This window comes from Parasteatoda tepidariorum, chromosome 1 (assembly GCF_043381705.1).
Source record: "Parasteatoda tepidariorum isolate YZ-2023 chromosome 1, CAS_Ptep_4.0, whole genome shotgun sequence".
In the NCBI taxonomy this organism is placed as follows: Eukaryota; Metazoa; Arthropoda; class Arachnida; order Araneae; family Theridiidae; genus Parasteatoda; species Parasteatoda tepidariorum.
In genome coordinates, this window is record NC_092204.1 from 53,412,457 (window position 1) to 53,438,086 (window position 25,630).

At 28.9% G+C, this 25,630-nt stretch overlaps 2 protein-coding genes across 3 annotated transcripts in view; one reads left to right on the forward strand and one right to left on the reverse strand.

The window, feature by feature from the left end:
• Positions 1-18,012, reverse strand: part of LOC107443749 (U7 snRNA-associated Sm-like protein LSm11) — a 22,915-nt gene extending 4,903 nt beyond the window's left edge. The window contains exons 1-2 of one of the 2 annotated variants that reach the window (XM_016057710.3): positions 17,700-18,012; positions 11,996-12,115 (exon numbers count right to left, since the gene is read on the reverse strand). In XM_016057710.3, the coding sequence (XP_015913196.2) occupies positions 11,996-12,115; positions 17,700-17,852 (273 nt within the window). In that variant the 5' untranslated portion in view covers positions 17,853-18,012. The remainder of the gene's footprint in view (positions 1-11,995; positions 12,116-17,699) is intronic. The other variant, XM_016057709.4, reaches the window with a different exon arrangement.
• A 1,252-nt stretch (positions 18,013-19,264) lies between these two features.
• Positions 19,265-25,630, forward strand: part of LOC107443751 (Succinyl-CoA:3-ketoacid CoA transferase) — a 34,209-nt gene continuing 27,843 nt past the window's right edge. The window contains exons 1-3 of the mRNA XM_071180278.1: positions 19,265-19,547; positions 20,366-20,471; positions 21,753-21,886. Coding sequence (XP_071036379.1) covers positions 19,497-19,547; positions 20,366-20,471; positions 21,753-21,886 — 291 coding nt within the window. The 5' untranslated portion in view covers positions 19,265-19,496. The remainder of the gene's footprint in view (positions 19,548-20,365; positions 20,472-21,752; positions 21,887-25,630) is intronic.

Sequence of the window (25,630 nt, forward strand, 5' to 3'; positions counted from 1 at the left end):
TAAGTAATATCCATTAATCCTATAAATGATAGCTCATCATTAAGCCCATAATTCTTAGATAAATTATTCACAATGTATAACTGTAATGTGACTTGTTAAAATTACTGATATGAAAGGTTGATTGCAGACTCGTAAGTTATTACTTTTAAGGTCGAAAATCTTAATTCAATTTTATAGAATTAAGGAACTACGTAGATTCTCAAGATTTTTAATATTCATTTTAATATTCAAAGACCTCAAAATCAATATAACTCAGGGTTTATATTTGAAAAGAAGAAATTTTTCATTGCCTTTTCAAGGTTCTCCAGGTAGATTTCTGTAAAATTTCAGGATATGCTTTAAAATGTGACAAAATTATTATTTAATAAAAATGTAAATAAAATCGCTGATATAAGAAAGCATTAATAAATGATTGTTTAAAAACAATTAGGTGATTGAGAGTACGCCAACTCCAATTCGAAATGATAAATTGCCAGAACTATATACCTGGCTGAAAGGGAGGAGAAACAAAGAAACTTTACTGGGCAACATTGAGAAAGAAGAAAATATCCCCCCCCCATAAATATGAAGCTGTCGTTTTTTCTATATAAACAATTAAAACTCAGTGTATAAACATGGATTAACAAATTAACTATAGGAAAGGTGAGCACCAATAAGAGTGCAAAATTTAATTGAGCAATAATAATTAAAAAAAGAAAATAAAAATAAGTAAACAATTCATTTTTCATTGAAATTGATCCATACTTATCAAATTAAGTCAAATAAAATAAATTACAAAAATAAAATGCTCTTTTTTAGCAGAAAAGCAAATAAATGAAAGATATAAAAATACTATTTTTAATCCTCAACTATAAAATATATAAATTATCCAAAAATATGAAAGACAGTTGCAAAAAAATGAAGGGAAAAAAAGCAAAACCTTATGAATCAGTAAAATAGAACAACTAAGTCATCTTAAAAAAAAAAAAAACTAATTAACTAAGTAAAAGTATTATACAAATAAATTGTATTTAATATAAATTAAATCGGATGCAATCAACTAGGAGAAATGTAAAAAAAAAAAACTATAAAAACAGGTTAAGATTTTCTATTTCATAAAAATGAAATATTAATAAACCTGATAAATAGATAGAAAATATAAATTACAATAATAATCCCAGAAGCTAATAATAATAATAATAAAAAATACTTTTTTCATGATAAGTGCTAAACCAACACCAGCTAACAAATACATAAGCTAATTGATGTTATACATTCAAATGAATTTTAGTCAACTTACAATAAAATCAAATTATAAATAAGATTTATTAAACTCACCGAACTGATATGAAACACAATTAATAAAAACCATAATGCATGAAACCACAATTCTTTTATAATTAAATGAGAATTACAAATAAAACAATAAAATACAAAGAAAGCTTATTAATCAAATTACATAAAACACTTATATAAACAAAACAGAAACAATAGTTAAAAGAAGGGCTAAAATGAATATTAAGATATAAGGAAATAATGGATCAACTAAAAAGAAATCTATCTTATAACTACTGAATAAGAATCATTATTCAGTACTATATTTCATAGATGAACAGGGGTTAGCTAGTTAACTAGTTGAATAAGAAATGAATTACTTCTTAACAGAGAAAGCTGCAAATTGCTTCAGAAAATAATAATCTGCTTTTAGTTATCAGGGTGCGTAGCCAAATCTCTCAACAAAAAATAAGCACCTTTAAAGTACTTTTTAAGCACTATATACATGAACAAAAAGTATAATAGTTTTAATAACTATAACTAAAATAACTATAACTAGTTTCTAACAAAGAATTATTTTCTTGATTGTATTAGCCACGATTAAAAGATCAAGATTTTTCGGTTCAATTTCAGAGGGTGGAAAATGAAGCCAGAAATTGAGAATATCTTGCAAAATGTAGCAGAGTTGCACATGAGAGTGCAAGAATCTCACCGAACTCAGCTCAGTAGACGCACATGCAGACTTTTAAGTATTTCGTCAAACGCGTAACATGATTCGGGTGCTATCATACGTTGCGGGCCGACGGTATGCGGAAATGGAATGTGGTTCAATGATTTGTGAAAACGTTGAATAGCACAAAGTAAAAACAACGCTTTTGCATAATATGCAGTGAAAATTTACATGGTAAAGGAAAAAATATCATTTTCAAAAAAAGGAAAAATTAAGCTCTTCTTGAAAACACCCCATGAAAAAGCACCTTTGAAATTTCGCAATTTGATATGGTGTCGAATTCCTGGATTTGGAGTAAAATTACATTTTCCCTAACTGGGTACTAGCACTTCGAGAAGATCAAACATACCCACAAACATAACCTATGACGTCAGCTCCAGTGGATTGCCAATAAACAAAATGGCGTGCCTAAGTTCAGAATGTGTTAGAATATTAGTTTATGAGAAGTTAATAAAATAAAGCGCCATATCCAGCATCGAATTTGTCGAAATACAATTCTTTTTTAGATTTATTATTTGTTTATGTATTTTATTGTAGCACATGATATATTTTTGTTTTGTATACCAGGCAACTTCGAAGCATAATTAAATTCTTCATGGCTCCATGCTTGCCTTTGTGTTAAGAAACAGGTGAAAGAATTGAAATCATTGTGAAGGATTATAGAATGTATCACTAAAGAAAATAGATACTTGACAGGGTAAGTTAACTCGAAATAGAATGGAAAGAACACTTGCTAACGTAAGTAAAGCCTCATTTTAACAACCAATCAGGCTTGAGATACCCACTTGCTACGCCACTTGCAGGCATCCCATTCCCAGGGTTGCCACAGAAAGAAATGAACAAAATAGTTACCTAAATAGGAACAAGAAACTTTCAATAATATGACTATAATTTTATTGAATGACTTAATTGTCATCTACCAGGATTCATTTAGTCAAGTTGGAGGCGAATACGATAATATTTATATAAACGTTAGTGTTCTAGCACTAAATATTTATGTAAAAAAAAGTTAGAAAATTAAATACTTTTAATTATAATTCAGAAAAATAATGCCGATTAAAAAAACATACTTTTTAAAGAAAAATTTTCCTTCCTTTTATCAATCATTGAAAAGTGTGATTAATCACATTCGAAATGCACGCATCGTAATATTGTATTAAAAAATTGGGTTTTTTAAAATCACGCAGAATTTCGTAGCAGTAACGGTTGAAAGGGCTACTGAGAAACAAAATAGACTTATGATGGAATCTGTGCGAATTAAGTGCATTAAAAAGTGATGACTCAAATTTGCAATTCAAAATTTTCAACATTTTTTTTTTAATTGCCGCAGGTTGTCAACCCAATTTATGCTTCTTTAAAAATAAAATTTAAAAAAAAAACACAGCTGGAATACAGAAAAGTCCTCCAATATATATATATATATATATATATTTANAAAAAAAAAAAAAAAAAAAAAAAAAAAAAAAAAAAAAAAAAAAAAAAACACAGCTGGAGTACAGAAAAGTCCTCCAATACTTTTCCTAAAAATAGTTTTTTTTTTTTTAAGCCTTTTCAGACAAAAAAAGTTGCCATAGTCACCTCCGGTCGAAAATAGTTGCAAATAGTCACATTTGAGCCATCAGAGCCAACCCTACATTCCCAGTTTTCACGATACTCCCGGTTCGTACGAAGGGATCAGATTGGGTAAAAAACGGATATTTTGATTTTTTATTATTATTATTACTGTTCATATACGAATTTTAGGTCTTTGGCTTTCCAAAACTCTTAATTTTTTTCCTTCTATATTTCAAAAATGAATAATTTTTTCATATGCTGACCAATGAAACTGGAAATAAACTCACAAAAACTAAACTAAAATATTTTTTTATTTTTAGAGTATTCTATTTAAACTTAGTTTATATAAATAAAAGACGTTACGACAAATAAAATTTATTATCATAAATTAATTTTCGGATATTCTTTTCATCAAATAATTTTCTTGCATTTCCCCCAAAGAACGTTAATTTTGAGAAAATCCATTTCGCACAATACAAAAAAACTTATTCTAAAACTGTTTTAAATTTTGTAAGTACATTTTGTATAATGTTATAAACTAAAAGCTTAAATCTAAATGTGAATTTGTTATTTCCAGGCATGAAAGTGGACAAAAATAAAAAAAAGCTGAACTTTTACAATACAGTCCTGGGGGTTGAGGGTTCTATTTTGTACTGTGATATCAAGAAGATGCATAAAATCATAACTTCTAACTCTTCCGGAAGATTTAATATTCAAAGTGGCAGCACTTAGACATTAGAACTTAAATTTTTCTGAAACAAATGTTGTTAAACTTCCTTTTACCACCACTACATAAAAAAAAATTAAGCAATATATGAGGCTTAATAATCATTTTTAATTAATTTTTGCTGGTAATATGTACACTTACATCAGAAATTAAATTGTTATTGTACTACCCCTAAAAAAATTCTTCAAAAAACTTAGAAGTAAGCAGTTATGTAAAACAAAATCGAACACATTTACAATAAATGACTAAAACAACAAACAAATTACTCACTAGTTAATTATTCTTAATAAAATCGTAATAAATGTTTCATGAACATGATATACAAAATAGAATTTCTTATATTGATTACAAACATTTAAGCTGCAGAAATATTTCAAGATTAAATTTTTATTTTCTTTATTTGCTTCTTTCTTGCAACTTCTTTCTTTTAAGATTCACCCTGCTTTTATTTTATTTTCATATATTTCTTTTTGATCTTCTAATTAGCTGGATATGCCTTCATTCACAGCTAGCACTTCATTCCTTTCCTCTTCCTTTTTGATATTCTAAATATGATGTTTTCATATTGTGATATAGATTTCTTCCAACAGGAAAAAGTTTCCACTTTCATGTTACTTGAACCTTTATCAAGCATTTCCCCCATCATGCTAAAAGAATTTTCCACTCGAGGGGCATGAAAACAACTCAGTAATGCCTTCATCGTTTTTGATAGGGCATCATACTTCAATTTGTAGAAACTTGCCCACCAAACATAGATTCTTAAAACATTTTTAAAAGCATCTTCATAAGATGGCAAACATTTACGTACTTGAAATAAATGAACATCCAACGCATATCGAATTTCCTCTGACTGATACACAGTTTTTACAAGTTTAGGTGATCCTTTGGTGAATGCTTTGATCCGCATTCTATGCACACAAAAAAAATATTTCCTCAGATATTTTTTAAGATAAAAATATAAATAAAAAGTAATCCTGTGTTAAAATAAGTTTCAAATGTGTGATGTATGTGAGTACATATAATATTTTGAATCCTGATGTCAGAAGAAACATTTTTCTGACTTTTGCACCAATTTATTCCCTATACATTAAGTCAATTCTTAAAATTAAACTTAATTATAAATATTAGCTTTTTTAAAGTAAAGCACTTATCGCTGCCCTCTCGTTTGAAAAAAAAAATACCAACATGAAAAACCCAGAAAAGCCCAATTAAACCCACCTGGGTTGGGTTTTTCTGGAAAAACCCGGGTTTTTTGCAACCTTGGGGCTAGGTCAGGGGTCGGCAACCTGTGGCTCGCGAGCCACAGGTGGCTCTTTTGATGTAAAGTTGCGGCTCTCCAGTTCTATACGAAAAAAATTAATAAATTGTTACCAAGACCCTTAAAAATAAGAAAAAATATTTTTAAGTATCTAATATCTCAAGAGCTTTCTATTCTTATAATCGTTAATTAAAAACCGCTACGCTCAGGCCCGTCGTTAGAGGGATGTCTCATTCCGACTCGATTCCGAGTATTCACACAGAAAAGTGACAAGTCTGTTGTCTGTTTGAGCATGCCGTTACCGGTCCGACGCTATGAAAGGGGTCCGACGCTCTGATCTTGTGAAACAGCAGACAAAATCCCGGAAATTTCTGTCAACTTGAAAAATCAAGAGTGCTTTAAAAGTATTTAGTTGGAGATGCCTTTTTCTCACGCTTTTTCTTACTCTTTCTAAGAATAAAGAGAATATCTTTGTCCACTGTCTTTAAGAAGGGGAAGGAAAGGGCTCAATGCTCATACAGCTGTGGTTTTCTTTATATGACTGTCCAGTTTCTTTTCACTCACCCCACCAGTTACTTCACTGACCTGTCTTTAACTGTCAAGTACCAGTTTACAAGTAGTACTTAGTTACTGAAAGCGTATTTTATAAATTAATATTATTATTGAATGCAAGTATAAATTTTTTATGAATATTTACTATTTGCAGTCTTATTGTTTAAATATTAAGGTAAAATTAAATTACATTAAATATGTTGTTATTTTCCATGTAAATTAATTCCTCAATTTTAGCTTCAAAATTTAGGTATAAGACTTTTTTTCGAAAAAGAAAAAAANAGAAAAAAACTAAAATTATTAAACGATAACGCCAACCATTGAAAAAATGTTATTTTAAATACTATAAGGATTACCAAGAAAACGTATGAATACTATATTTTTGAACAGATATAATTTGTTAGCAGTGTAAAGTTTGACAGCTATTATCAGAAAAGTAACGAACGTTCAATTCATTTCTTCTTTGCTGTTTATACTTATTTAGAGAAAGTACAAACAGCAAAGTTTTTATATTTTTAAGTTGTGATTTTCGAGATCAGTGTGTGGTATGGTGTCATGAGGTAGGTAATCATAGCTTTAACTTTGAGTAAAAGATCGAACCAGCCCTTTTCTATCTCCTCTTTAGCCCTGTACAATGCCACCCATTTTCTCCTGAATATCATTCGAGCAGCATGGGTAACAATTTGACTAATTCAATATATATATATTTTAACATTATCAGAAATTTTAAAAACTGGGTGAAAGAAGCGGATTTCCGCTTTTCTGCGGAAGTCTTCCATTCCTGAATTTTTAACATTCTTCTGCTTTAGTTCATAATATTTAGAAATTTTACTTCAAAAATTTATATTAAACAATATATTTAAGTCTATTTCACTGTCTTTTATAAAAAAATTTTTTTTTAAAGAATTTAGCTCAAAACACGAGTAATTATATTGAGAAAAAAAAATTCTTTTGAAATTTATGCATTTCTACCTGTTGTTAACATGACATGAATAATTTGTAGCTTTTAAGTTAAACTTTGCCCTTATTTTGAAAATAATTTATATACATAAATCATAAAAGTTTTTAAAACTTTTATGATTATTAACCGTGCTTACTAAAAATGTAAGAACTTTCAAATATATTATAATTCCTATAAAAGACTATGATATACCTACTAATGGCACAAATACCAAACAACACCACATTATTCAGTTGGCCAAATGGGAATTTGCTCGTCAGTGCCAGCTAATTGTTCCTAATCAAAAAGGTGGAGTTGAGCCAAGTTTTTCCACATAATTAACGTGTGGGAAGTAAATTAAATACATCGACGCATCATACATCAAATTTGTTGAAATATAATTCTTTTTGTCTATTTCGTTTATTTGATTGTTATTTGCTTAAGTATTATATTGTAACCGTGATATATTTCTGTTTTTTGTACCTGGCAGCTTCGATGCATAATTAGTAAATTTTATATTTTCGATCTCTTCTCTTTTAGACAAGGGTTGGACATACTAAAATGGTGACCTGATGAGGCTACACCCTGTTCTCACCGTAAGGTGAAAGCTTTTCATTTCTCTCTGCATGCCATCTTTAAAAAACCAATTTACTTTTAATTAGCTGCTGTTTACTAATAAATGTTACAGATAATGTTCCGAGAGTTTAAAGATGGGTTTTATCCTTTGCAATTTTTGGCAGCTAATTTTGATTAGGAGAGTTAAAAAAAAATAATTTTTTTTTGTTTGTTTATGAATCAGTGATTTGGAATTTTGATTAATTAATATGTCAGCCTAAAAGACTGAGCAGATAACATTTTTGAATTATTTTTATGAAAATGTTATTAAATTTTAACAGAAGTAAATGGCATATAAAAAAAGTTATATCTTATAAATATTACTTCTGAATTTAGGCTGATTTTGATTCCTGCTAAAATAAACAAGAATCATTTTAAAGTAAAATTTTTTAAGTATGTCAAGTTTAAATGCAAAGCAACGAATAAGCATATTCCAAATCTTCACATTATTCTTTACAATGCTTTATCATGTTATTGCATAAAAGATATCCATTTAGATTCAGAGTCTATTGGGATAAAAATTAAATTTTTTGCTCAATTGCCATTGCATTGCGACTTCATCTAAAATTTGATTTTCTTGCATTGCAACTTCATCTAAAATTTGATTTTCTTAGCTCCTTTTGAATTATTTTGATTGCACATTTTGACTTGAAACACTTTTATATAATGCTTATTATAATTTTAGAAATAATTCTTAACATGTTGAAAATAATTTCTTCAAATCTTCAAACAAATTTTTTTTTTTTATAAAGGCATAGCTGCCAACATAGATAGGCAAAAATCCAGTAGATTTTACGAAATAATATAAATTTCATGATAACTGTTGCAAAATGTGCAAAAAATATTTTACACATAGGGAATTTTAGGGATTTTTATCGACATCAAAACAGAAAAACTGCAATATTTCCGGTCATGATTGGCATTAAATATGCTGGAAATGTTGTGAATTACGTTTAGTCGTAATTTTGAATAGGCATATAATTCATACAAAATAATTAATATTTTTTTAATTAATTTAAAAAGGTAGTTCTGAATAAAATATAAACTGAACATTTTAGAACAAAAAAATTTTAAACTTGTTTCTATAAACAAAGATAGCTTCTTTACATATTAGTAATACTTATTAAAATATTTAAGCAATAAACAGTGCAAAAATTATATTTTAAAAGGGATTTTTTCTAGGAAACTTAGACAATTTTAGGGAATTTTCTAAAATGCACGAAAACCAGGAGAATTTTTATTAAACCAGTAGACCAGGAGAAACTGGAAAAAACCGGTAGTCTACTGGAAAATCCAGTAGAGTTGGCAACTATGTAAAGGTCATCTGATTATTAATATCTTATTATAAATATTAAAATTTGTATACATTTTCAAATGCAGAATTATTTTCAAAAAATGCGTTTCTAGCGCATCAGAGAGAAAAGAAATGCTCGTGATCTTTCTATTCTCATTTGAGAAATAAAAAATTTGATAATGACTGACTTCAGCAAAATTTGAAATAGATAATAAACATATTCCAAAATCACAAAAATTTAAGAGATCTTAAACTTTTAAAAGTTAAGAGACCCTTTATAAATCTTACGATTCATGGGGAATTTTGTTCCAAATTCAGATTTATAGCAAAATAACTAATCAATGCAATACATCTCCCCCTTTTTTATAAATTTGGTTGAATAAAATTTGCTATCGAATATTTTTCATGCATTACGCAACTGAATTTTTCATTAACCACAGCTTCATTTTTACACAACTCGCAGATTCCATATTAAATGTATGCAGTGCTTTATTATTTTTTCAGCAATTACAGCTACTAATCTTAACTATAAAAAAAAAACACTGATGTTATTATGGCTTGAAAAAATTTTAATCGCAGATTCAAGAAAACACTCTTCGACATGCCGGTTTGCACCAATATCATTGTTGGTCCACCGTGGGAGAATTTTTTTGAACTAAAATTTATTTCAAAAATGAATATAGGTCAAATGTTTAATGTTTCTTGATTCATTAATGCGAAGCTGGAATGTGATATTAAATCTCACGTTTAAAAAGATATGTATAATAAACGTTTTTTTAAAATGGCAGGCAGTGAACCAAAGTCACAGAGGCGAGCAACATTTTACCTACACCACTCTGCCTCACAGATACCCATTCACATTCATACATCACACAACACACAGAGAGGGAAGATATTACAATATAATAATAAACATTATGAATTATATTTAAATAGACATTTATATTGGAATACACAACAGTCTTATTTACAATATATATACAGTGAAACCTCCGTTAAGCGGACATTCATGGGACCAAAAAATTTGTCCGTTTATGAGAGTTGTCCGTTTACGGGAAGGGTACCCTAATAACGAAATTTAACACCGTAAATTGTTTTTAGAACATTCTCAAAGATGCAGAAATAATTAAATAAAATCTACAAGGATACCGTAAATATCTGCAAGAATATTTATTTAAACAATAAGAAATATATAAAAGAGAAAAAGAGATACAAAAAAGATAAAAAAAGAAGATTCTTTATATATTCTTCTTTATATAAGAAATATAAAAAAGAATATATAAAGAAGTTTGATATAAATACATAATTCTGGATGTAGCTACAGATAAATAAATATAATTTTCCTATTAGCATAGATACTCAAGTTAGACATATGATACCAAATAGGAGCGTACTGTCCTCAGTCCGTTTCAATTATTAGGTTCACATCCCCTTACACCTACTTATCATTTGATAGGGAACATGGTTAATACCTTCTTGGAAAATAAACCTCCTATGATGCACATAAAAAAAGTAATGCGTACCTGTAAGTCATGACGACCTATGGAGATGATTATTCACAATTGATCAGCTATCAAGTGCCTGAATAAATGTTTCATTTACATAAACACCTCAAAGATTATACAGTGCCCGCCGTTTATTAAAATCACTTTCGTTTTATGCTCTTTTGATTTTATTAAGCGGCTGATTTTATTAAGAGGCGATTCAACATTTGAAAAAGAAGAAAAAAATTTTACGATATATTCTAAATGCACACACTTTAAAAGCTGAAATAATGACCACATTAATGCTTTATTTTAACTAATTTAATTATTTTAATAAAGTAAAACCCTACACAAGATTAAATTTACAAAAGTTTTGCAAAAAACCGATCAATAGTTGCTTGAGTTGCAGTACTTAAAGTTAACTTTTCAACATCATTTGAGAGTTTATAGAAGTTTTTATAGTTTTCGATATTCCTCCTCTTTGTTCTAAAGCTTGCCGCAATACATTCAGTGCTTTTCTGACTTCCATTGAAGATGGCACTGATGGCACTATTTCATCTTCAGAGTCTGATTCCTCCATTTCTTGATGGGAAATAACTTTGCAATTTTTGATGTCTGTAACAATTTCAGAATCAGATTTTTCTCCTGATGTTTGCAGGTTGTTGTCAATAGCTACGTTACGTGAAAAATTCTCGTCCATTTCATTTTCTTCCTTGCTGATCATTTCTTCGAAACAGTTATGAGCCCCATCTCCATCGAAGCTTCACGCTGACTACATTTAGGAAGCTTATCATAGTTTTGCAACACTTCGAATTTATCTTCAAGACTCAAATCCTTCCTTTTCGGCATGCTGATAAAATTTAACACCAAACAAACTTCAAAATGATATGGGCTCTAACTCTAATTTACTCAAACGGCTTAAATAATATGGAACATGAGCCCAGACAGTTGTTGGAAATCTATTCATGTTCTCTGTTAAGATAGATAACAAAATCCCTTCTATGGTTCATTCAATAAAAAGTAAGATAAGAATTCGACCCCCTGTTGAGTGAGATAGGTTTCTCCAAACTTCATTCAAGTCAAGGAATTAACATTGATAAATTGATTTCTATGAACTTACCGCTTACCACCCACATTTTTCCTTAACTCTTACACTATGTATATCACAGGAAAGTGCTAACCACACCTGTTTCACAGGTTTGTGAGTAACTGTTGCTTCTTCTAAAAAAATCTTTAAATTTCGGAAAAATAAAATTTTATAAATAAGAACAAAAAAAGCTGAAATATTGCACCTTTGATTTATTATGTAGTCAAAANTTGCGGAGAATGTACGTAATGGTTTATTCATAGAAGATTCCCGGGGAATTAAAAATATGTCCGTATTGAGAGGCGTCCGTTTCGCAGGAGTGTCCATAATAGGAGGTTTCACTGTATATATTTTCTTGCCTAAATTAGTTTGGGCATATGCTAACTCTTTGTGTGGACTTCATTTGCATTAAACAAGACATCCTCTCACAACATGTAATTGGATTATTACAAAAGTTTACTGTTTTAAGCCATAAAAATTATGTAAAGAGGAATAATTACTTTTATCTTTCGGTTTCCTTCCAGGCATTTTGTAAGAGAACCTAGAGGGCAATTTACAAATTTCTTAGTCATCCGTTGAAGGACATTGCTGTCATCATCCTTAGCTGCTTCGTCAGGAATCTAAAATGACAGAAGATAGAGCAATATTTTATTTGAAAATATAGAAAAAATTAATTAATAACACACAAGTTGAATTTGGCAATACTGCACCAAAATCAAAGTAACATATAGGGAGAATAAGTAAACTAAATAAATGTTAGAAAAAGACAGAAACAAAAACATTTCTTCTTCTTTGGATCGGCATTCATTTATATACCATATTTTTAAAACAGGCAACAAACTCATCAATTCATCATTAAAAAATTCTGTGATAAGTCAGACTTAGATAAAATGAAAATTTTTCTGCAAGCAATTATAACTTAAAGCATTGCAATAATTGTCTTTAAACTAGATTCAACCCTTTCGTTGCTACCTATCCTAGTAAAAATTGTTTGAAACTGTTCTAATTTTAATATAAAAATCTATATTATTATTAAGACTAGCATGTCTGAAAGTCAAATATATTTAGCCTAATCACAGAAAAAGTGCAGTTGCACGAAGAGAAATAAATTTTTATATCATTATCTGAAGCTTACAAGCAAGTTAAGATAGGAGAGTTTTAGCTTTTTTAAATGAGTTATACAAAAAAAATTTCTGCACTTTTTTAAAGCATTGACTACAAGGTAAAATAAAAAAATTTTGACAGTTGTTTATGAAGAGTAAAATTTTTTTCCTCAAACTCTGTTCACACATATTATATGCCTCTGGATATGATTACAACATTGTTGATTTATAAAAACACATGAAAGATCAATAAGTATGAAACTACAAACCTCACATACAGCAGTCGCTGAAAATATATAAGTATTTATGACCAAGGAACTCATAATCACAAAAATTTTAGAGTTTAAAATTATTAATTGAGTTACAGTTGAACATAGTAACAGCCAAAGGAGAATAATGACTCAAGGTCAAGTATTGCAACTGCATCTGTTTTTTAATTCATTATTTTGAATAGGGTGCAAGGAGGGGGCAGAACATAAATTCTTTTTAATATGTCAGCTTCTGTGTTTGCTTACCAATTTATGTTTAACTGGAGGAGAAATAAAATCACTCAGCTTAATAAGGAATAAGATTGTGATACACGTTTTTCCTTCTGATTTCGATTAAAGTTTTACGAAAATGTTGAAACCCAAGTTAAACTCTTCTAAATAGTAATCGCATGCCAGAATCACAGCAATATTTCGTAGAGCGTTAGAGAGTTTTTTGAAGAAAGATTTTTTTTTCCATACAGAATTATATTCAAGCGATGTATTTCTAGTGCATAGGAGGAGGGAAGAGAAATACTCACGACTTTTTTCTTCGCATTTGAGAATAATGAAGTAAAAAAAACTTTTTATGTAAAAAATGTAGAGGATGGTTTTGAGTCCTGATGCAGACAACGATGAAGTAGAATAAAGCAAAGAGGTAGTCGAAGAAAGGAAAATGGAGCTCCTCCCCCCTTTTTCCATTTTTGTTCATTATATATTAAGCCTGTAGATATTGTTATTTCATTGTTTTCTTTTCTTCCTTTTTATCTTATTAAACTTGTAATGTGTATTACTTTACAGTTTTTTCTTCTTTGCAATATTATTTTTAAATAATTTTTTTTAGTTGGGTTTGACAATAAAAACACAGCGCTCTGTAGGGATTCAGAATACCAGAAAAATCAGTTATCCGGAATAGCGATGATCCAAATCGTTCTTGATAATCGGTTCTCTACTGTATTTAAAAAACTAATTTCGATGCGCAAAAAAAAATATTACAAAATTTAAAGAAGTAATTTTTTTTTTATCTAATAAGATTGAAATATGGATTTATGTTAGTATTGATTGCATTGAAAAGTGATCACTGAAATCAGAGATTTCCATTTCTTAATTGTTGGAAATTAACATATTTTTATTTAAATCCAGTGTGCATAGCCAAATCTTTCAACAAAAATATGCACCATTTTAGTACTTTTTAAGCACTAAACAAATATTTTTAAAAGCCATATACATTAACAAAATGCAAAATAATTTTTTAAAACTTTACATGATCCTGATAAAATAATTAGTTTCTGACAAAGAACTTTTTTTTTTATTACATAAGCCACCACAAAAATATCTTCAAGATTTTGCAGTTCGATTTCACAGGGCGAAAAATGAAACCTGAAATTGAGAATATCTTGCAAAATGCAGCAGAGTTGCACATGAGAGTGCTAGACTCTTAGAACCCAGCTCGAAGCCAGTACTTCCTCAAACATGTAAAATGATAGAGCTTTCATGCAAGACGGAACAATGGTATGCTGAAATGCAGTGTCTTTGAAGGAACTGTGAAGATGTTAAATAGAACAATGTGAAATCCCCGCTCTTGCATAGGACGTGGCGAAAATCGACATGGTAAAGAAAAAAGATCTCACTTTTAAAAAAGAAAAATTAAGCAGTTGTGTTAAAGAATGATTTCTTGAATCTGGGATCTGCACTTTAAGTGCCATAATATCAGCATTTTTCAAAGAAGAAGAAAAAAAACCGAGAATATTAATAATAGTAACTGAAAAATAAAAAATGCTGCGATTTTAAAAAAAAAAGTAAATTTTGCAGCAATGATTGCCAGGGGAAAAAACTTATCAAAACTATGCATATATTTATGATGGAATCGGTGCGAGTTGTCAGTGATAAAATGAAAACTAAAATGCAAGATTTAAAGTTTTCATGCGCATAATATATTTAAAATACTCTTCTGAAGTCGGTCATTATCGAATTTTTGTTTCTCAAACAAGAATAGAAAAATCGCGAGCATATTTCTCCCCTCTCATGTGCAAGAAAGGCATCCTTTGCAGAAAAAAAAAAAAAATCCCTCTAAAAAAAATTCTTCCTAAAAATTTCGCAGAAAAAAAATAAAGAAAAAAAAACAATTTTTTTTATTTCCCTAAAGAAAAACCTTTCTGCAAGAACTGAGTAACATTTTGCGACAATGTCGCTGTAATTCTGCCATGTGGTATTTGTACTATTTTATTTCTAAAGAAAAAAGCATGAAGCTTGTGGAAAATTAAGTTAAGTTTATGGTGAATATCAGGGTTGGGTTTTTGTCATCAAAAACTGGTTCTTGACATGACAGTGGTAAAAACTGTCAAAAACATACTTTTTTCTTTCATTTATGGCATATAGCAGACAATATATTATTTTCACATAATTGCCTTTATAAATGAATGTTGTAAATGATTGCTATTGATTTTGCAACTATATACATGTATCTTAAAGAACAGGGGTTTCCAACTGGCAGCCCAGGGGCCGCATCCGGCCCACGAGGCTTTTTTCTGTGGCCCGCGAACTAAAATATATTAGTTATTTTTTTGTGCACAATTTTCATAAAAAATCTATATGGGTTTAAAATACTTTTCTCGTTAATTAAAAACTAATTTCTTCATTTCTGTGAAATTTAACATACCAACGGTGCAAAGACATTTATTTCTTAAGTTTTACATCCAAGATAATATTTATTTAAGTACAAAAATAATCGTGTATGTTGTTCTTTTTAATTTAACCTTCTTGTATTTTGTTAATATACTTTAGAATGTGAGTATCAGAAATTTTATCGAAGAAATTCTCCGATTTAAATTTTTGAAACCACTCATTTTGGACTAAAATTTCTTAATTGTTAGAAATAAACAAACAAACAAAAAAGCTTGGAACTATTAATAAATTCAAGAACTAAAATGAAGAATTTAAAATTTGGCATTTCTTAAATATTAGAAATAAGCTAAACAAAACTTCCAANAGAGAATTTTGCGCTCCCTCAGAAATGTAATATGCCAAACAAAATGATGCTTGGAAATGTTGAAAATTTTGTTTAGTATCCTCATATATCTTACTTCAAATAGTATGTTTTGATATAATCATGTTGGGAAAACGCAAGAATCTGTTCTTAAATATCTTTTAACAACTTTTTTTCTAATTTTATTGCCCAAAAATGAATTAACTTTCAACTATAAGTTAACAGTTTTACCAAAACTACGGGTTTTTGACATGACGTTACCGTAGTATAAACCGGTCAAAACCGTCGTGTGTAAAAACTTGCCAACCCTGGTGAAGACGTTCTACTAGAGCAAATTATATCTGAACAGGTTCAAGAAATGCTGGTTTTGATTAGAAAGATGTTCCTTAATCTGGCAGGCCAATCTGCATTGATGCTAACAAATTAAAGAAATTAATCCAATCAAACCCAGGTTACCCAAAACAAGATNTTACCAAAACTACGGGCATGACGTTACCGTAGTATAAACCGGTCAAAACCGTTGTGTGTCAAAAACTTGCCAACCCTGGTGAAGACGTTCTACAAGAGCAAATTATATCTGAACAGGTTCAAGAAATGCTGGTTTTGATTAGAAAGATGTTCCTCAATCTGGCAGGCCAATCTGCATTGATGCTAACAAATTAAAGAAATTAATCCAATCAAACCCAGGTTACCCAAAACAAGATATTGCAAAGACAATGAAGTAAAAAAAAAAAAAGCATTATGCCCATCACAAAAAGCTGTGTTACATAAGGAAACTCAAAGTTTTGGCTCTTCAAGGAATCAAAGAAAATCACTCGACGGCACAATAATACATCTGCATGTTATACTCGTGAAACATGAAGAAAAAGATCTTTTTAAAACCAATTATTAGCAGTGAGGAAAAGTGGATTGTTTATGTGTATGTGGTGCGAAAGGGTTTTGAATCTTGGGCTAGCAGTCTTCCACTTGTTTTGGTCTCTGCAAAACTAATGTAAAATAATGTTAAAGTCAGATGAGGCTATAAACTAGCTAATTGAATGATGGCAAAAATTTATCAAACAAAATGTTCTAATCTTTAAACTAATTTAAATATTTGACTTTAAAAATTTAGAATGAAAAAAAAACTACAATGAGCTTTTTTACAATCCATTATATCTATAAATTTCATATTAAAAGAAATTGTGAATCATAGAAAATAAAAGCAAACATTTAAAAATAATTATAATGATTAGCTTTACAATTAATATTTTCGGAAATACTTAGTTCACAAAAAAGAAAGAATAAATTTTAAAAAAATGCATAAAACAATATGTAGAAAGTTTTGATTAGCAATTAAATCAAATCAAAATTGTTTCAGTTCCAATTAAATTATTTCATGAGAATTTTAAAAACAAATATTAAGAAAACTTTATATTTACTTAATATTCCTTAACTATTCTCACCTAAGAAAATACGAACATGCATTCATGGTTAAGTCACAATTTAACTGAACTTAAAATTGCCGAAATAGTTAAGCCTTTTATAAACAAAAATTTCAATTAATAAAGCTTAATCATAAATGCTTCCTGTTTCGTTTTAAAGCGTTTAAATGAGGAGCAAACTGAATTTTCAACTAAATTTTTAAAGTTTTTTGAAGCCAGTACAGTAATGAGTGCTTTACTTTGTTTTATTATAATAAACATGCTGTTTTAATTTTTACTACTTACGGAATCCGACATTTTTGAAAAGTTAGTACTGAGCACATTTTTCATAAGAGAAAAATGACGGATTTAACAATTTACTAGCTTCAATCAAGAGAATGTGGAACACATGCAAACATTTGACAGTTAAATATTTCCAAACAAAGGAAAACTAAAAAAAAGAATTTTACCCGTCCAAAAGACCGGGGAACATCTTTGTGAAGCAGCGGTGGAGACGGACTTCGACTACGGCGGGAACTACTTGCATCAGATCGTCTGCTATCATGGCGATCTCTGCTATCATGTCTCCTTCCATGACTATCACGCCGGTCACGATATGACATTTTAAATGTTTGTATTTAAATTCCAGCAAAAAAATTAGGAGTTTTAGGCTTTAAAAATAATTAGTGATTCAAACAATGATTCGGACAAAAGCGCTCGCACATTTCGCAATTTTTTCACCGAATATGTTAATTGTAAAATGTTGCCAAATTACATAATATAATTTAGCTAAGAATAATAAGGAATGGATGGTTGACTACGTCAAGTCTGAGCGCAGATGGCGCTAAAGGTCAAAATTCGTCGTAAGACTTCCGGGTTGACACTTCCAACTAATTTTTATGCCTTAACTTGAAAAAGCGCACCATCCAATATCATTGTACTTGTGTTTACAATAAAACGCATTTTTTCAATTGAACCTCCAACGAAGCAAACAACAAATGAATTCGGAAGACTCTACTTTTAGCTATGATGCTACCCAAAAAATAACCAACGGTGCTATTTGACATAAGTATAGCCAAATAAGGAATCTCAAGGCATGGCCAACCTTACATTTTATTTATGCTGTGATAATAATTATGTTAAATTTTTTTTAAGCTTAAGATTTGTTAGAATTTATAAATTACGGAAAACTCTTATGAATGATAAAATAAGGTGTAAATTTAAACACAATAATAAAACTTCCTAGAATATTAAACATGTTCCCACAGCGCCTCCTGAACAGGGCCGGATTAAGCGTACGCGGGGCCCTAGGCCATTCAAATTTTTGGGGCTCTTAGATTAAATTTTTTTCTCGTATATTTTTTATTTATTCAAATATAAAAGTATTTATATATCTTCTCATTTAGGAAAGCATATTTAAAATTAAAATAAATAATATTAAATTAAATGTTACTTCATTTTATTAAATTAGAACTAAAAAATAAACGTAACATTTTGAACAATCATTGTTTTTTTTAATTTTTTGAAATTTATTTTCAAAAAATTCATTTTAAGGGGATCCCAGGCCATGTCCTAGTCCGGCCTGATGGGTAATCCGGCCCTGCTCCTAAACATAACGTAAGTGGAGAGATACACCGGAAGTTTTCTAAATTTCTTCCAGTTTTAAGAAGATAATTATAAGGTTTCTTTTCGCAAAGTCATGTATGCTCAGCTAAAATCTACCTTGTCGTGAAATTTTAATGGACAATGCAATTCGATTCTTATCGCTAGTGTGACATCAGCTAAAACGTCATTATGGACCTAAGGGGCGATACTTTTTAAAAAAGCCTAAAAAAATAATATTTAGTCCATTTAGCATGAAATGTTTGAAACTGCAATATTTTTGCTTTATTGAAAAAAAGTTCTTAGTACAAACATTTTCGAACAAACAAAATTCCAACAAATAGCTGGTTGCATGCAGACGAATATCAGAAGACGAGCAAGATTTTGGCTGTTCCTGGCAACTCTTGGCAATCATGAATTCCAAATGATTGCCAAACTATAGGGTTAACATAAGTTAGTCTTCCAGAATATCGTCCATTTTTTTTCTTCAAAATGTTCCGTTCAAGTTTAAAGAATCAGTATGATATAAATGATGGAATGTTTGTAAACAAATCTATTGCAAAATTCAGTTGTTATAACTTTATGGATATCTGTAACATATCGTTATCACCTGAATAATCTATTGCCTTATGGTTATCAAATTCTGATTTCTTTTTTCTACTAAAATGATGAATAATCCTAGGATATATTTACCACTATTTAACCTGCATTATAAAGTAAACCCCTTTTGCTTTAAATCCTCTTACTTTGAAAGAAAAAAGTCTATAACGTTGATTTTTAAAGGATTCTTCATTTAATAATCACAGAAAAACAATAGAAAACAAGGACTTTTTCTACAGGAATTTTTTGCATTGCAATTAAAGTTTAAAACTAAGGATTTTTATTGAAATTAAAGAAATTATTTTATACATTAAATATACTTTTAAAAATAATAATGATATAAATAAGTAATTTAACATTCATTACTTATTAATAGGTATAAAATTTAGTTTAATTTAAAAGTTAAGTGTAATAAGTACACAATAAACTCTACATCCAGGTATTCTATAGTAAAAATATTCGAGAAAACCATTGTAAAGAATATCCAAATCCAGAATATAATATAACAAGAATTGTGGCTAGGAAGGATTGCACCAGATCATTTTGCATCATACCTTTTTCTAATGTATTTAAACTTGGTACTTTTCCGCTACTCAGACACAAGAAAATTCGATTTTTTTTTTAATTAATTATTTTTTAAGTTTTCAAAAAATTAAGAAAAGAAAAAGTTGGCTAATGTCTTCATTTTTTAGCGACTTTCGTTTTCACGCAGTTAACCAACAAGTACCTTAAACTTTAATTTAGTAGCTATATTACTTCACAAATTCATCTTAAAAGATAAATAATTTATTATTAAATTTAAAGTGCAATTCTTAATTTTGTGTACAAATAGTGAATTTAAAAGTGGGATCATTGTAAAAATAATTAATATTATACCTAGATTTTTTTTCTTGGGAAGGAGAAAAAATGCTTATTGACTATTTTTTACTTTTAGCTCTCAAGATTCTTTTCCTTATCATCTTCTAGACGAGCTCAATTTTTTGGAAATTCTGAAGAGGCAATTTCTGATATTCCAAATGGATCGAAGTTGCTCTTGGGAGGTAAATTTTTTAAAGAAAGTTCCATATCAGTTACTGTTTACGCAAAGTGGAACTACTTTGAATATATTTGAAAAATATCTATGCAGTTGCTACAATTGTTGCACTTTAGAAAGATCTATGTAGTTAGCTTTCAAATTTGTACCATTCTTCTAACTTTTTTTTTTAGTTTCTTATAGGATGTAGCTAAAACTTGGCAATTATTTTGACCCATAAGCAGATGCTGTAATCTTTCTATATGTTGCTAACTCTATTTTAGTTATAATTAGTAATTCAAGACTTAATTTAGATATGTTTTTATAATATAAAACAGAAAAGTACTCTTATAAAGTAGACTCTACTTATGAGTATTTTGTTATTATTTTATGTAGTGTAGTTTGACAGTTAGGAAATGGCAAAATAGTTTGAAATTTCAAATTTATGTTTTATTTTTAAAACAACGTGATGTGGCTTAATTAATTATATAAAGAATTAACTATAAGAGTCCAGATGTAAGTTCAGCTTAAAAAGTGACAATAAAATTTCAAGTTTTATTACCCTGACATATCTGTAAGTAACAAACAAAATACAATTTACTTTTTTTAAAATAGAACTCAAAATTTTCAAAATTACAACTATATTATTTTTGTTCTGTTTTCAATGTAAATAAAAAAAATTATTTAGGTATTCATATTTTGTTCTATTCTATTGTACTGCACTTTAAAAATTTAAATAGTGGTAGAAAATTCTAGGAATAAAACTATTTTAGCATGTTTGTAAAACCACTTTATTTTAATTGCTTCAAGTGTATATGAAAGTATGTACGAAATTTCAATATGTACAAAATTTTAGGTTTAGAAACTTTAATTTGAAATTTGTTTTTAAAATTAAATTTTTCTGTTCTTTTGAATACAGGTTTTTTATTTGCAACTTCTTTCTTTTTTTCTTCTTTCTTTTTCCTATTTTTCAAAATTTAAATAACAAAGGTTTTTGAAGCAATTTTTTTCAAAATATAAAAGTAATATATGTTAGGTTGAGCTATAATAAAACTGTCACGTGTTCAATCTGTTTCAGTATTTTTCATTTTTGGTTTCTGTACATTAATGCATTAAAATTTATAACTATCTTTTGTTGTTTTAATTTTCAATCAATTAAATTCCTTTTTCCATCAGATGCATTAAAATTTCTAATTATGTTTTAGTTTTTTAATTTTCAATTGATTATATTGAATTTCTAATTATCATTTAATTTATGAATTTTCAATAAATTACATTCCTTTTTGTCATAACAAATTATTATTTATAGGATTTGGCTTATGTGGAATTCCGGAAAATCTCATTGGCGCTCTTGTGAAAAGAGGTTTAAATGATTTAACTATTGTCAGTAATAATGCAGGAGTTGATAATTTTGGCCTAGGTTTATTACTTCAAAAGAAACAAGTTTGTATTTTATCATTTATGAAAACCAGAATGTATATCCATAGATTAAGTTGCATGTGTGTACTAATATCAATTTTTTTGTTTTCCTCATGCATGTCGATTTTAAAGTGATAATATTATGTTATTAAAAAATATATAGAATAATAAATCATATTATACTATACAGAGTTCTACCTAGAGGTGCTTCCTCTCAGAAAAGGGCACTTTGAATTTTGAAAGGACAATCACTTAGCTCCTTAAAAATTTATCAAAATGTGTAATATTATGTAATAACTAAATTTTTATCTTCAACAATTTTTAAATTACCCTCCTATATATTATATAGTATATTTCAAAAATAATTCTCTCTCATTATCAAATAATAGAAAATTTGTAGCTTATGAAAATAATTAAAGGCGTGCTGAAAGACAATCTCTTAGTTCATTATTTTTTTTTTAAAAGTACACTAAAAAAATTATTAATTATGAACAATTTTAAAGATTTATTCTGTAATTTGAACTGAAAATTATGAGAAAATAAACGTTTAAAAGTGCATTGTTATTAAAAAAACAAAGGTATTTATTAAAAAAATAATTTTAAAATTTAGAATTACTTAAAAAAATTTATTAATATACAATTGCACTCCTTATAAAAATGTAACCAGTTCAGTATTATCTTAACAAAGTAAATATTTGTAATAGTAATCTGAATTAAACTTATTAACATAGATAATTTATCAGTGCGTAATTATTATTTAAACAGTGAAATAATTTTTTTTCTTCAAAATGGAATATGAATTAAAAGGCAGTGTTTTTAAGGGACTTATTTTTACTAAGAGGGCACATTTATAGGGATCAAGGGTAGGCAAAGCGAGCCGCCTGCTCTTGAAAATACTTAAAGTATAGTATTATGTGTAATATAATGGTATTATTCTGTGTATAATAATATATAGTATAGTAATACATTTATACGTGTATAAACTAAGTATATGTTTATAAATGTATGCATAAATACAAATTATTATACATATACTTTATAATTATATTTTAAATAGTTTATTACTAAAGAATTAATTTTTTTGCAGAAAACTCAAAGGTTGTAATATTTTACACCAAAAAGTTAGCTCCTATATAAGTTACTTTACTATGTTTTACTGTTTTTAATTTTTACTGTATAATAATCGGTAGTTTGATAACTAAATGTATTATTTTTTTCTTTGCTTGGTATTTAATTTTATTCTGGTATTATAGAATTTTAAGAGAGATCATATTTTGATTATTTTTTTATTATAAATGCCCATTTTCAATGAAACATTTATGTGGATTATTCCGTAAAAGTTGTCGGTAATATGGTATTTTTAGAATCCTTATCAAAAATAAAGGCAAAAAGATTACACATTGAGAGGGGCAAATAATTTAAGAGAGAAAAAACAAAAATTATATCAAAATAAGACAAATTAGAGTAGAGAGGTGGATATAATAAATACCAAAAGTTGTTTAATATGTTAACTTGAGGGGAAAGAAAGAAAAACTAATAGTAATCTTTGAAAGGAAAGTTTGGAGCTGTTCTCCATAATAATAATATCTGAAAAAAATTTTATAATTTCAAAATTTATAAACACTATTTATTTCATAAAACTAAGTAGAATGAGAAGGGCAAGGTACCTAATAAGAATTTGCATGTTTACCTATCCCATTACTTTTTGAGATTTTAAAATCAATTTTATGAGCAAAAAAGTAAAATATTTCTACAATAAACAATATACAAGATTTGCACTCGACCATAATGTATTACAGTGAAACATCATGGAAGTAGTAACATTCTGTTCCATATAAAATCAAACTTTTAGAGAAGTCCAGAGTGAACAACATTGAGAATTTTTAATGCCACAACTTGCATCAGAAGACCAAAAAAGAGATGGAAAGACTGTGTGATTGTGTGACATTGTGTCACTTAATTTGATTTTTTCTAACAAAATTGTGACCTAAAAATTAGGCCAACCCCTGACCCCTCTCCTCTGACGCCTTTTTGTCTGTCGTCCTTCACGGCTTTGATCTTTGGCAGCCTTTGATGTAGGCACATGGGAGATGGTCCGATATGGTCGCAGTTAGTTCATAATTGTGATTTTATTTAAGCTGTTCATCAGTTCACTTCGGTTCTCTCTTAGCCACGATTCTTGATGCGTTTTAGGAAGTTTAACTTCAATTTTCAACCTAATGATATAAATACTGCCCATTTTTTGAAACCGGGCTTCCAATGCCATTAGTTTCAGTCGCCCTAGGGCATAACACAGATCAGAGGTCTAGTGCCCGCTTGCGCGGGCAGGTACCTTGCCAAAATTACATGATCCAACAAACCGGGCATTGCTTGGTGCTTTTGCTGTCCAGCTGGGATAGCGTTTTCCTTTGCCATGGTTTTTGTGAGGTGTTTCTTCCTTTGATTTTGAGAGGGGAACTTTCATTTTTAAAAAAAAGATGAATAAGCGTTGTGGATCCTGTATCCCATGTGGCCTTGTGTTTTTGGTTTTCCCTTCACTGACAAGATGTCCACCAGTTCAGCCTAGCCTTATGTCATGATCGTGATCTCTCTGTATCCCGAGTAATCGATGATGGGTTTTACAAAATAAGGAATATGTTTTGAACCATGCTGTGTCCCTGCTTCCCATAGATGTTGTGATTATGTTTTGAACCGTGCTGTGTCCCTGCTTGCGTATTGACAAAACATACCGTAGATTGTAAAGGGGTTGGCGAAAATATCCATCGGCGTTGAAGGAGCGTCTCGCAAATCGCCGAACAGCTGTGTGCTTATGTTTTTGTTTTGTTTTCGGTATCACGTATCTATCATTCACCAAGTTATATATGGGTGTCACATTTCAGAGTTTCAAATAAGCTGATCTTCATTAGATTCTTCTGCATTAAATGAAATATAAAGCGTATTTTTTTGTTATAGCTCCGACATAATCGTTTGTATTTGTTAACATAATTGTGTTTATTAGCCATATTACGTCTATCATAGATATCTTTAAGACGTCTATACTTGTTGAGGATTTATAATACCAGATGGAGCTGAGCACAAACAATTTTTTTTATTATTTTTTTTCTGCACTTCTTAAGTTTCAGTTTAGATTTAACCTACTGAACCACAGTGGAATAAAATAATTTGAATCATTTCAATTTGTGTAATTATTGTTGAATTCGAGTTATGGTGCTACACCGGCCGAAAAATAGGCCACCTGCATGAAATATGAGTTAACATTTGTTTTGTTTTGGTCTCCCTTAAGTCGGTAATTTATTTTGATATTTTATTGTATTAATTGTATTGTATTTATTATAGTAACGTGCGAGCTGTTTATAATGGATGATTTTGAAAAATTAAAGTCCAAACGGGTTGTAATCAGACAGCTGATTACAAAATTAATAAATAAAATTGACAAATTGTTATTAGAAATACTTCCTGATGAGACCTTGTATGATTCACTAAATCAGTTAGTTGAAAAAAACGGAACTTTAAAGGATCTTGATTTGAAAATTGAAAATTATTTTGATAAAAGCGATGAATTAGAGAGTGAAATTATACAAAGTCAAGAGTATCAAGATCGAGTAGTGGCTTATAAAGGCAAAATTGAAAGATATTTACTGAAATGCCAGACTACAAGACAGGAAGTAACGATTAATAGTGGTAACAATAATTTACAAGAAAATATAACTTATGGAAATATCTCGCATGTTGCTAACGTTAAATTACCTAAATTGGAGATAAACAAAT